General features: G+C 34.5%; 3 protein-coding genes and 1 pseudogene across 4 annotated transcripts in view; all 4 read right to left on the bottom strand.

The window, feature by feature from the left end:
* LOC127904087 (pectinesterase PPME1-like) overlaps positions 1–10370 on the bottom strand; it is a 40194-nt gene extending 29824 nt beyond the window's left edge. Inside the window, exons 1-4 of one of the 2 annotated variants that reach the window (XR_008056952.1) lie at positions 9858–10370; positions 9413–9619; positions 8524–8768; positions 7884–8265 (exon numbers count right to left, since the gene is read on the bottom strand). Coding sequence is in view for 1 of the 2 variants with exons in the window: in XM_052445935.1 (XP_052301895.1) it covers positions 8109–8265; positions 8524–8768; positions 9413–9619; positions 9858–10343 (1095 nt within the window). In the remaining variant the exon portion in view is untranslated. Of the gene's footprint in view, positions 1–7683; positions 8266–8523; positions 8769–9412; positions 9620–9857 lie in introns of those variants that run through there. The other variant, XM_052445935.1, reaches the window with a different exon arrangement.
* The window catches only part of LOC7484363 (pectinesterase PPME1), an 87377-nt gene that overhangs the window by 29824 nt on the left and 44820 nt on the right, over positions 1–12733 (bottom strand). The gene's annotated exons all lie outside the window — the stretch shown is intronic.
* Positions 1–12733, bottom strand: part of LOC127904088 (pectinesterase PPME1-like) — a 51022-nt gene that overhangs the window by 29824 nt on the left and 8465 nt on the right. The gene's annotated exons all lie outside the window — the stretch shown is intronic.
* Positions 3200–5349, bottom strand: LOC127904074 (putative pectinesterase 63; annotated as a pseudogene).

Below are 12733 nucleotides of genomic sequence, written 5' to 3'. Positions count from 1 at the left end.
AGAACATGCTCTTTTAATATCTCAATACATCTAAACATATATTATTTAAAAATCATGTTACAAATCGAAACATAATACATTATATACTAAGGCCTCATTTATTTTACGGAAAGTGGTTTCCTGGAAACCTTTTTCCAAACTTTCCTATGTTTGTTTGTCATTATAAAAGTTGGTCAAGAAAAATTTGGCTTGGTTTTCAGTAAAGTGTTTTCCTTTTATTCTGAGCGGAAAACACTTTTCGAAAGTTGTGAAAAATTTAGAAATGTCATATTATTTGCTGATTATATCAAATTTGGTCCTCAAACTTTTGATTGCTATATATAGTTTGTTTTGAATATTTGTTTTTCAATTTTATCCCTTAGAATTTGATTTTTATATTAACTTTGATCCTCATTTTTAGAATTGTTATTTGCTTTTTCCTTGTCATTTTTTAATTGAAATTTTTTATCTATCAAATTTGGTCCTCATTCTTTTGATTGTTACTTATTTTATTTGAAATAATTTATGAAATGATAATTATTATTATTTTAATTTCTTCATCTTTTAATTTTTTTATTTGTTAGATTTGATCTTTATTATTTTGATTATTACTTATTTTATTTGAGATAATTTATGAAATTGTATTTTTTTTCAATTTCATTCACATTCAACTTTTTAATTTGTAAGATTTGTTCCTCATTATTTTAATAAATTTGAAAAAAATAAAACATTAATAAGTTATTTTCTAACTCATTTTTGATGACATAACCAAATAATGGAAGATGTTTTTCAACTTATTTTCCATTACACTACCAAACATCAGAAAATAATTCACTTTTCTGAAATTCACTTAAAAAAAACTATTTTCTTGCAAACAAACAGCGTCTAAAACAGCGTCTAAAGCTTTTATCATTGATGGGAAAACCGTACATCAAAAGAGAATCAATCCATTCTTTCTTCTGCTTAACCCCTTACATGTGTGAGACTCGCTACTCAATTAGCTTCCTATATATTATTATATGTCCTCTATGCTCTAATAATTAGAATAATGAACAATTTTCCACCTTATTTCGAGAAGGAAGCAGCCATTTGGAACCCTAAATATATGCAAGAGAAATTAAAGGGTTCACTTGCTGAGGGGTCAGCTGCTTGCTGAATTTAACACGGCCACTAGGGTTAGAGTATTGTAAGGGAGAGTTCACCACTCACTAAAGTTAATTATTTAACATTCCTCGACAAACTATTTCATGGAGCCATTTTTAAAATGAATAGTGCTAATTTAGTCCAAATTTTTTCATGTCCTTTCGAATTTGAATATTTCATCAATATCCAAGTCAAAAAAAGTCACAAATTTAATTCTTAGATGTTATTTCATTGTCAAAAATTAATTACTTGCACTTAGATTGGAAACTTTTAGAGTGGCTTGGACTTGAATGCAATTGCCAAATAAGACATGGAAAGCCATGCACGGCGGCGGCGGCTCCTTATTAACCATATTTTCCATACATAGTTGCTAGTTTTTCTTACCAATTACCTACCATGTATGACCTCACATAGATTTACTTAATCCATAAAAAATTAGTGAGATCGATTAATACTTAGATTAAGAACAATCTAATCCTAAGCATGGCTGGTCGTCTATGTCTCATTAAAAGTGTCCTTAATTCCTTGCCTATATATTTTATGTCTGTATTCAAGATGCCAAAAGGGGTAGGCAGACTTCTTTCATCCATCCAAAGACGTTTCTTGTGGTGTGGATGTACCAAGCAAAGATCCTTCTGCAAGATCCAATGGAGACTAGTGATGCGCGATAAGAAACAAGGAGGCCTCGGTGTAGGCTCCCTTATATAAAAAAACAGAGCCATGCTGCTAAAATGGATTTGGAGACTCTCTTCCCCAGGTACAAGTTTATGGAAAATGATTATCTCTTCAATGTACAATCCAACTTATGAGAATGGGATCCCAATTTTCTACAACCAACCCTCCAAGATCTGGAAGGATATTATGTCCATTGTTCAAACTGACGTTCACCACGTCTTCACGAATCATTGCAAATTCATGGTGGGGAATGGTAGTTTAACATCCTTTTGGCTAGACAACTGGATTGGTGACTACCCTCTCAAAACAGCCTTCCCTAGGCTATATCTTTTGTCTTCCTCTAAATCTGCTTTGGTGGCTGACATGGGTAGATGGAGCAATGGAATCTGGCTCTGGTCCTTACAATGGCGCAGACCTCTATTTCATTTTGAACAAGAACAACTATCACTTTTATCATCCTTGCTGGAATCCAAGCCAATGTTCTGCCACAAGATGGATAAGAAAATATGGACCCTCAACAGCGATGGCCTCTTCAGTGTAAAATCTTGCTCCAAAATGATGGACCAACTGCTCTACGGTGGTGCCAAACCATTCCAATCTTCTGTTTGGATAAAACTAACCCCACCAAAAGTGCAACTTTTCCTTTGGCTTCTTGTCCAAGACAAAGTAACCACAAGAGATTTTCTATTTCAGCATGACTACCTAACCCTTCAGGAGTCAAGATGCGCTTTCTGCAATAAAAGCTTGGAATCTTCAAGTCACCTCTTCATTCACTGCCACTTCACTTGGAATATATGGATGAAACTGCTTTCTAATCGGGGCTTTTGCAGTGTTTTTCCAAAATCTGTTGATGATATGTGCTACCAATGGTCTTCTATGGTTAAAGGCAAGTGGCAGAATCTCTCATGGCAGCTTCTTTTCTCATGCGTTGTTTGGAATCTTTGGCTTCACCGAAATGATGTTATTTTCAATGACGCTCCCCCTAACCTTCAAATCTGTTTCTCCATGGTGCGCCAAAGTATTGCTTTATGGCTGAGGCTTGATTCCAACTCTTTAGAGCTTAATATATAGAATGTTTAGTCGGGAGGAGTTGGTTTCTTATGATTTGTTTGTTTCCCCTTTTGTTGCTCTCCCTTGTTTCATGCATCAGTTTTGTGCTTTCCTTTCCTCTACTTGTTCATCTGATGTAAGTTAGGCTATTATCTTTGTAGCTTTTTTTTTTAATAAAATTTCGACTATTAACAAAAAAAAAAAAAAAAGAACAATCTAATCCTAGGCAAAAGAGTTTCCCAATTCAGTTTACAAAAAAAATTTAACCATTAAAATTTATTAATAGACCTTATCAATTTTCAAATGATGAATTTTTTTTGAAAAATGAATTGAGGAGAGATATTAAAAAAAAAAACCTTAAGTAATTATGAAATCAAATTGATATAAAAGAAATCAAGATCAATCCATTACCGGTCTCGTTCAGGGTGGAGATTATCGGACCATCCAACAGGATCGACCACACTACTCATCTCTGTGTAAGCAAACATCACCGGAGGTCTTTCCCAATTCCGTTTACTTTGCAATGCACAAAAGAAAATCCAGTATCATCTTCCTTGTGTCTTGCTTGCGCAGTTATCACGGCTAATCCTTGGTCTGCTAGCACCTTTTTCTTCGTTCCCTGCATTAATAAATTTCACGCCAGCTTTAAATGTTCAAGAATTTAAATGCTTATAAGAGTTAATTTTGGAGGTTACCAAATACAAGGACTTCCCACTTCCGGATATGAAATCAACAGTGCCTTCAATGTAACAATTCTTGAAAAAATGCCGTCCCTTGTCATCACATAAGGTGTCTTGAAATCCAATCAGTCTGCAATTGTAGAAAGCAGCCTTGTCCCCACCGCTTCTCAAAGCAACGGCCTGATCTTCTTTCAATCTCCCACTCCGCCTTAATTGGAGCAGAATTCTAATCCAACAATTCCATGAGAACAAATAATAGAAAATATTTATAACGTAACAAAAACATTAACCTTAAATAAAAGAAAAAAGTAATTAATGTCAAGGTTATAGCACCATTGTTCTGAGTAATTCTTACCTTACTAATGATATTAGAAGCTACAAAATAAGTAGAATCAACTTGCAGGTGGCACAATAAACAGTTCCATATACCCTAGCCGTAAATGTCAAGGTTGGCATGTTACTAGCCGATCCTTTAAACGTAATGAAAGGCTTATTGATGGGTCATGGTTTCTCAAATCAACCCCATTTAAGAGACAACGTTGGGGATGGTTGGGTCTGGACGCGACCAAGCCCAACCCCGTGTTGGGTCTGGGCATGTCCACGCCCAACCCCGTGTTGGACTTGGACGCCTCCACGCCCAACCCCGTGTTGGACTTGGACGCGACCAAGCCCAACCCCGTGTTGGTCGTGGACGCATCAACGCTCAACTCCGCGTTGGGCCTGGACGCGACCGCGCCTGATTATTTTTGGGTGCAGCCACAAGCTAGACCCATTTTCTCCTGGGCCCTGAGCCTGAATTGAGCCCAACATTCCTCAGATCGGGTGTGAAGCTGAAGGGTCATTTTACACATACCATGAGCCTGAATTAATAATCATGAGGCCCATCATAATCCCATTAAATACGAACAAGCCGTCCATATTTATATTAATTAGATGTGATGGTACAATCAGTAAGATAATATTATCTTACTCATACAACATTACTTTTCTACCCCTCTCACGTTGCATGAGGCAATGAAAAAATCAGGTGATATAAAAGAAGGGAAAAAGGGGAGGAAAGGGAGAGTTCTCTTCTTCTCGCCTTTAGATCTTCTTCCTCAACCTCTTTTCTATACATTCATATAAGCTCTTTAATATCTCCATTAATGTCATTCTTCACACAAATATTCCTGGTATTGACTTGATCTTCGGAGGGTCCCCCATCATCACCTCTAGGGGACTTTGTGCAGGTATCTATTCCAGAAGAGTTGACATTCCCTCAAAGAAAGATTTGCCCAAGGAAAAGCCTGTATAGTCTCGAAGTGGAGGTCATTGAATTCACCATAAAGGATGTAAGGGAATTTCAAGGAAAAATTCACCATAAAACATACCCTGTGATTCTTATAACCCCATCACTTATCTTTCTCAATTTTGATTTTTTCATTGTAGACTCCGGTACCGATATCGATGATTACACTTCGAGTATTCCCCGATGTAATACTTTTAATGGCACCGGTCAAGGTTTTGTAATCACCACTTCCATTTTGTCTAACCGTTCTTGGTTTAGCCTCGACAGTTTCAAGGGCAGGTTCTATTGTAAATAATAAATACTATTTCAAAAGGTTAATCTAGTCTGACGAACATATCAGATCCAAAATACTTGGGTTTGGTGATCAACCTAACTCAAGGTAATATTAGTTTGGCGAACGTGATAGATAATAAATAATTGGCTTACTAATTCAATCCAGTGACTTGTCAACTTGAAATACAATTGAAGTCGGTTTATTCTGAACCAATTTTTTTTTTTTTTTTACAAAACAAACTTTTTTCAGGTACTTGACATTGTTCTAGGGGTTTTTTTATTAAAAAACAAATCATAGTTTTTTTTAACTCGTTCAATCTACAACTTAGATCTTAGATCTTGGACCGGGTTAGATATTTTAACTATGATTATATATATATATATATATATATATATATATATATATATATAACTTCAGGCATGCTTGGAGAGACACCACTTTCAACGGCTATGATATCCCCAAAGGATGGCAGGTATGGCGATAACCCTATTCTTTATATATTAGCAATGGCATTGCGTCTGAAGCTTAGTTTTAAGAACTACTAGCACACATTTGGACAATAAAGTTTTTGAAGACCCAGTAAAGTTCAATCCATCACGATTCGACACGAACTCAAAGTCATCAGTTCCTCCATACACCTATATTCCTTTCGGAGCAGGGCCGAGAGTTTGCCCTGGTGCCGAATTTGCTCGAACCGAAGTGTTGTTGATAATTCATCATCTGATAACAAACTACAAATGGACTGCAATGGTTGAAGACGAGATAGTCGTACGTGACCCCATGCCCTTCCCAAACAAGGGCCTTCCAGTCAAGATTTATCCCAAGCACAACATATAGATTATAAAACACAGATTTAGGAATCAACTGTCAGGTTTATCAGAGGTCGACAGATTTTAATTTTATGCTTGGCAATTTGTCAACTTTCATATAAATGTTCTTCATTAATATGTATTGATTTACTGAATTGAATAAATAATAATCATCATCATTATCACCATCATCATCATGGTACATATAGGATGGAAAACATAATCAATCTGGTGTTTTCTCTTGAAATAAGTTAGACTCTTCATCTCCATTTTGCACAGTTTACAGCTCACCCGAATCAATCTGGTGTTATCTCTAGGTATTGCAATAATGGATCATAAGAATCTATGAATTGAACCAGCCTGGAATCCATATCTAAAATGTCAAATGTAAATGAGATATGATATTATCATCCCTGCTACAAGCACAGCAAAAAGATCATATGTAAGCGTGGAGTTTCAGCATTGAAAATATAAGATTTCTATCACTCCAAGAATGATGTTAAATGTATATAATCATGCAATCTAACCTAAGCTTCATGGTATACTGATCATAATTACCAATCAGCTGTCTTGAAGTAGTTTTTTGGCCAAGCCTAGGTGAGAAAAAGGATAATCGTCCTTAATTTTTCAGAAAGCAGTGAAAAGCTTTTTTTGGATATACTTGTAGGCTCAAAACCGAAACCTTTAGGGAAATGGAAAAAACAACTCAGTTGCACTGCGAGTTCATCAAATTTCCTTTCCTGTCTTTGCATCTGCTGTATTACTTCCTCTATTAGATAAAAAAACCAGGCCTGAAAAATAATGGTTCGATCAATAAGAATTATCTACCACAAATTTGTTGAGATTTCTAAGGGCCACATGAAACTCCACAAGTTCTGCTTGCGTACAATCCATATCTCTCATTGCTTTAGAAAATACGCACAATATATGTCGCAAGTTATTCTTCAATATCTTTATCTTGTTTTTGATAATTTATCATAAGAACTTAGACAACCAAATCATTTGTTTTGGAAAATACGCACAATTAGAGTTGTTTTCACATGTTTTTGTAGAGAAGTAAATATTGCCATGATTTCGATGAAGGTTTTTCCACACTCTTTATTGATAGAAGTTGTATGTTATATACAAAGTAATTGAGAGGCAAATTTAGGAAGCATGTAAATTGTGAGGCTAAAGTTATGCTACTGTTACAATATATACAGCTATGGCATTCAACCTTAGAATCAACTTCAAAATATATAATTAATGACAGAATATTAATTTGAAGTAAAGAAAAAAATAAAAAAAATTTAAATTTTTTCAAAAGCGTTTTTTAAACGCGAAAATAAACAGGGCATTAGTTTCCCTTTTGATTTTGCGTTGTAGTTTCATGGCCATGCTACCATGCAAAATGTTCAAGGTAGGATGTTTTTTTAGATTAACGTGGGTGTCAAGGTTAGCTTGCGCGCTCAACTAATCTCACATGCCTTGAAGTTAATGATAATATAAGCCTCCAGTGGTCCTAAAATTTATGGGACTCGAACAGGTGATCTCTGGGAAGCAAACTCAGGATCTGAGCAGTTGAGCCTTTGTTTGCTTTGTTTTATATATATGCAGTTGAGCCTCTCAGGGTTAGGTAGGTTGTTTTATATATATGCATGCCTTTGTTTGCTTTGTTTTCTTGATACAATTTTGGTCTAAAAGGAGCATCTATTTATGTTCTTAAAGAACATGGCGTGTTGTTTAATGGGTTAATTGAATTTTCTAAACAGTTAAGGGCATGGACTGATTTCGAAGCAGATAAAATTATGATAACAAGTTTTTTTTATAGTATTAAGAAAATTGTGGCTCTAACCATTAAAGACTTGGTCAAATTGCTAGCAAAGTTACACATTCGATATCTCGCCTGTCATCAAATAAAAAAGTTACAGATTCGAGTCTTCCATTTGGGAGACTCAGCCTTCCAATTTTTCATGTCTGCTCAGGCGCGCGATCATGTTAGCCACCTCAACGTTGCTGTTGTAGTCGATTTAGTCTTCAAGCCTGGCCTTACTTCTTGTCGATATATATATATGGTATTTGTAAGAATCCAATTTCCTTCATTTGGTTTCTCTGCATATTGATTTATTTTTCCACAATATGGATTTTACTGCTCTATATATGGTTAACAATTACTCAGCATCTCTATTTCTATATGCCTAAGGATAATGATTTTTGATTTACATCCAAAATTAATTTGGAGGATGAAGCAGCCATTTGGAACCTTCAATGAAGCCAAGAGAAATGAAGGGAGCTGCTTGATCAGGTGTTAGCTGCTTGGTCGCTTTAGCGCGGCCTGCGGGGTTAGCTCCTTCCCCCTCGCACTTGTATTCTCCAAATAAAGCAGTCCTGAAAGCAATGGCTCGTATATATTAATAAAACATTCAATCCCTAAAATTTAATGATTCCACTCTCAAAAAATGTAAACTTGATTTCATCTAAATAATTAGGGGTCCAGTTCATTAAAAATAATAAAAACCCTTTTGATTTTTTTTATAACAAACAAGCTTGAAATTAACCAAACATGATTATCCTTTTCGTATCTTAAAACACAGAGTAAACACGATCTTAAGATAATTATAAATAGAAGATGGATCAAATACATACTGGTCTCGTTCAGGGTGGAAATTATTGGACCATCCCTCAGGATTAACAACACTGCTCATGGTAGTGTATGAGAAGACCACTCGTGGCCTTGCCTGCCATGCTCGTCCCAAATACGCCCCCTTGGCGCCAGTGCCATCTACTTTACAATGCACGAACGAAAATCCAGTATCTTCTGCCTCGCTGTTTCTTGCATGGGCAGTGATGAAATTCCCATTTTCATCACCAATCACATGTAACTCTGTTCCCTGCATTTAGTTGGATATTCAATATATTACACCACATGTATGTACGTCAATTGCTATCCATACCATAGCGGTCCATGACCCGGGATACGAGTTAGGAGGGTCAGTCCATGAATTGATGAGTTGACACGGTCTATTTAGTTTTTTCAAAGAAACTAAATTGTTTTTGACAAGTTTTTTTTTTAAAAACTAACGATGTTATTTTGAACAAAAATAAAAGAATGTTGACCGGCTCACAGGTTGACCAACCGAGTCACTCGAACTTAACCATGTCAAGTCTCCAGGCAGTTCAAAAGTGAACCCAAACAAAACAAGAGCCCGGGTCAACGGGTTGAGCTCGTCAATATGTGGATCGACGAGTTGACCAGTTCTATTGGTATTTTCATGAAAAAAAAAATTGTTTTGACAATTTTATCTTGTAAAAAAATAAAAACCGTGCTTTTTTGAATAAAAAAGATGTTGATCGGGTCATTGGTTGACTCATCGACTCACTCAGGTTTAACCGGGTCAACTCTCTAGGCTATTCAAAATCAAATGAAGACCCCCCGGGTAGGCGAGTCTTGGTTTAATAACTATTATCCATCTACAGTAACACAATCAAGTTTTAAAAAGAATTTAATTCGGAGAGTTAATTTTTTAAGGGTTACCAAATACAAGGACTTTCCGCTTCCAAAAATGTAATCAACGGTGCCTTCAATATAACAATCCTTGAAGAGATGCCGTCCCTTGTCATCACACAATGTGTCTTGAAATCCAATTAATCTGCAGTTATAGAAAGCAGACTTGTCCCCAGAAATCCTCAGAGCAACTGCTTGTTCTCCTTTCAATTCCCCATTTGGCCTCGGCGCAGAATTCTGTCCCAACAATTCCATAGAAAAGAAAAAGCAACATAAAATAACCTCAAAAAAAGAAAAGAATCAGTGAGATGCGAAAATACATTTTAATTTTAAGACGTGGGAATTTGCCTGCTCTATGATGATCAAGATGGCCTTAAGTTCCCTTCATCATTAACATTCAAACTCCAGCAGGGCGATGTGAAGTAGTGAAAAGAAATGGAAATTATTGATAATATTTTATGAAACATGTACACACCTTAAAAATGATATTAGCAGCCACAAAGTAATCAGCCTCAGCTTCCAAGGTAGCACTGTAAACAGTTCCATATTCTTTTGCCGTGCCGTCAAATGACAAGGTTGGCTTGTTACTAGGCGATCCCAAGAATGTAACAAAAGGTTTGCTACGTTCGATTTTGAGTTTTTCAATGTACTCTCCAGGTCCAATATCCACAATCACTCGTTCTGTGTTCCCTGTTGGAATGCTGTTAATGGCATCCTTCAAGGTTTTGAATTCTCCACTTCCATCTTGTCGAACCTTGATGGTTCTTGGTTTGGCCTCGGCCGCTTCGAGGGCAGGGTCTATGGTGCCCTTACGGTCTGCCAGGGGCTTGACATTGTCTTGAAACCATGTGTTTAGGCTCGATGGATCGGCAGGTATCGGACTTTTATCATCAGAACTAACGGTGGTGGAAACAAGAAGAATTGCTGTAAGGGCACACTGAATAGCTGCAATGGAACCCATCTTTCTTTTTTCTGGTGGAATATTTCGTGGAATAAGATTGGAATTTATAGGCTGATCACTAGCAAGAGAGACTTAGAATATTTGGGATTAAGAGAGCTCTTCGCATAATTCCCTCTATTTTAAATTGCTGGTTACCTCACAACCACTTGATATATATGAAGCAATACGATAGAATAGCATCTTCTCCTTCTTCTTTCCTTTTTCTTTCTTTCTTTCTTTTTTTAACATAGCCAAAGATAGCTGTTTCTCCATTGGCCAAACTAGGAAGAAGGACATTTTTTTCAAAACTTCTGTGTGTCTCTATATATATAAAAAAAAAATAGAATTAATTTTAAATTTTTGTACTTCTGTTCACCATCTAGCACCAGATTTAATTTACTTTGCTAGAATAATATTCTTTTCCGTACAGTATTTTCTTGTTGCAAAATCATTATAATACTAAATTTTAACATCGTATGCTCTTTTTTACAACCTTAAGATTTTGGCTGCTTATTACATTTTTCTCTTTTATTTCTAAAATGTCTACTTACCTCAAGATACATGCTCCATAATGAATTATGATTTATAATAATTAAAAATATAGGATATTGAAATTAAATTCTTTTAGAATAGGGATAAAGATAATGTTTTTCTGTTTATTGAGTAACATAATGTTAAGGAAATAATCACTATAAATGAAAAGAAGAAATCAAGGCTCAAATAAATCAAAAAATTTATTTAAATTACCTAATTAAAGGAGATGATCGGGCATCTTGTATAATTTGTTATATATATATATATATATATATAAAACTCTACATGAGTTATATGTAAAATATATATCAAATTATTAAAAGATAGCATTCCTTTTTATTCTAAATTTCTACACATATAAAATAAGAACATGCTCTTTTAATATCTCAATACATCTAAACATATATTATTTAAAAATCATGTTACAAATCGAAACATAATACATTATATACTAAGGCCTCATTTATTTTACGGAAAGTGGTTTCCTGGAAACCTTTTTCCAAACTTTCCTATGTTTGTTTGTCATTATAAAAGTTGGTCAAGAAAAATTTGGCTTGGTTTTCAGTAAAGTGTTTTCCTTTTATTCTGAGCGGAAAACACTTTTCGAAAGTTGTGAAAAATTTAGAAATGTCATATTATTTGCTGATTATATCAAATTTGGTCCTCAAACTTTTGATTGCTATATATAGTTTGTTTTGAATATTTGTTTTTCAATTTTATCCCTTAGAATTTGATTTTTATATTAACTTTGATCCTCATTTTTATAATTGTTATTTGCTTTTTCCTTGTCATTTTTTAATTGAAATTTTTTATCTATCAAATTTGGTCCTCATTCTTTTGATTGTTACTTATTTTATTTGAAATAATTTATGAAATGATAATTATTATTATTTTAATTTCTTCATCTTTTAATTTTTTTATTTTGATTATTACTTATTTTATTTGAGATAATTTATGAAATTGTATTTTTTTTCAATTTCATTCACATTCAACTTTTTAATTTGTAAGATTTGTTCCTCATTATTTTAATAAATTTGAAAAAAATAAAACATTAATAAGTTATTTTCTAACTCATTTTTGATGACATAACCAAATAATGGAAGATGTTTTTCAACTTATTTTCCATTACACTACCAAACATCAGAAAATAATTCACTTTTCTGAAATTCACTTAAAAAAAACTATTTTCTTGCAAACAAACAGCGTCTAAAACAGCGTCTAAAGCTTTTATCATTGATGGGAAAACCGTACATCAAAAGAGAATCAATCCATTCTTTCTTCTGCTTAACCCCTTACATGTGTGAGACTCGCTACTCAATTAGCTTCCTATATATTATTATATGTCCTCTATGCTCTAATAATTAGAATAATGAACAATTTTCCACCTTATTTCGAGAAGGAAGCAGCCATTTGGAACCCTAAATATATGCAAGAGAAATTAAAGGGTTCACTTGCTGAGGGGTCAGCTGCTTGCTGAATTTAACACGACCACTAGGGTTAGAGTGTTGTAAGGGAGAGTTCACCACTCACTAAAGTTAATTATTTAACATTCCTCGACAAACTATTTCATGGAGCCATTTTTAAAATGAATAGTGCTAATTTAGTCCAAATTTTTTCATGTCCTTTCGAATTTGAATATTTCATCAATATCCAAGTCAAAAAAAGTCACAAATTTAATTCTTAGATGTTATTTCATTGTCAAAAATTAATTACTTGCACTTAGATTGGAAACTTTTAGAGTGGCTTGGACTTGAATGCAATTGCCAAATAAGACATGGAAAGCCATGCACGGCGGCGGCGGCTCCTTATTAACCATATTTTCCATACATAGTTGCTAGTTTTTCTTACCAATTACCTACCATGTATGACCTCACATA

Source organism: Populus trichocarpa, chromosome 12 (assembly GCF_000002775.5).
Source record: "Populus trichocarpa isolate Nisqually-1 chromosome 12, P.trichocarpa_v4.1, whole genome shotgun sequence".
NCBI classification, from domain to species: Eukaryota; Viridiplantae; Streptophyta; class Magnoliopsida; order Malpighiales; family Salicaceae; genus Populus; species Populus trichocarpa.
This window is presented reverse-complemented; position numbering and strand designations above follow the sequence as displayed.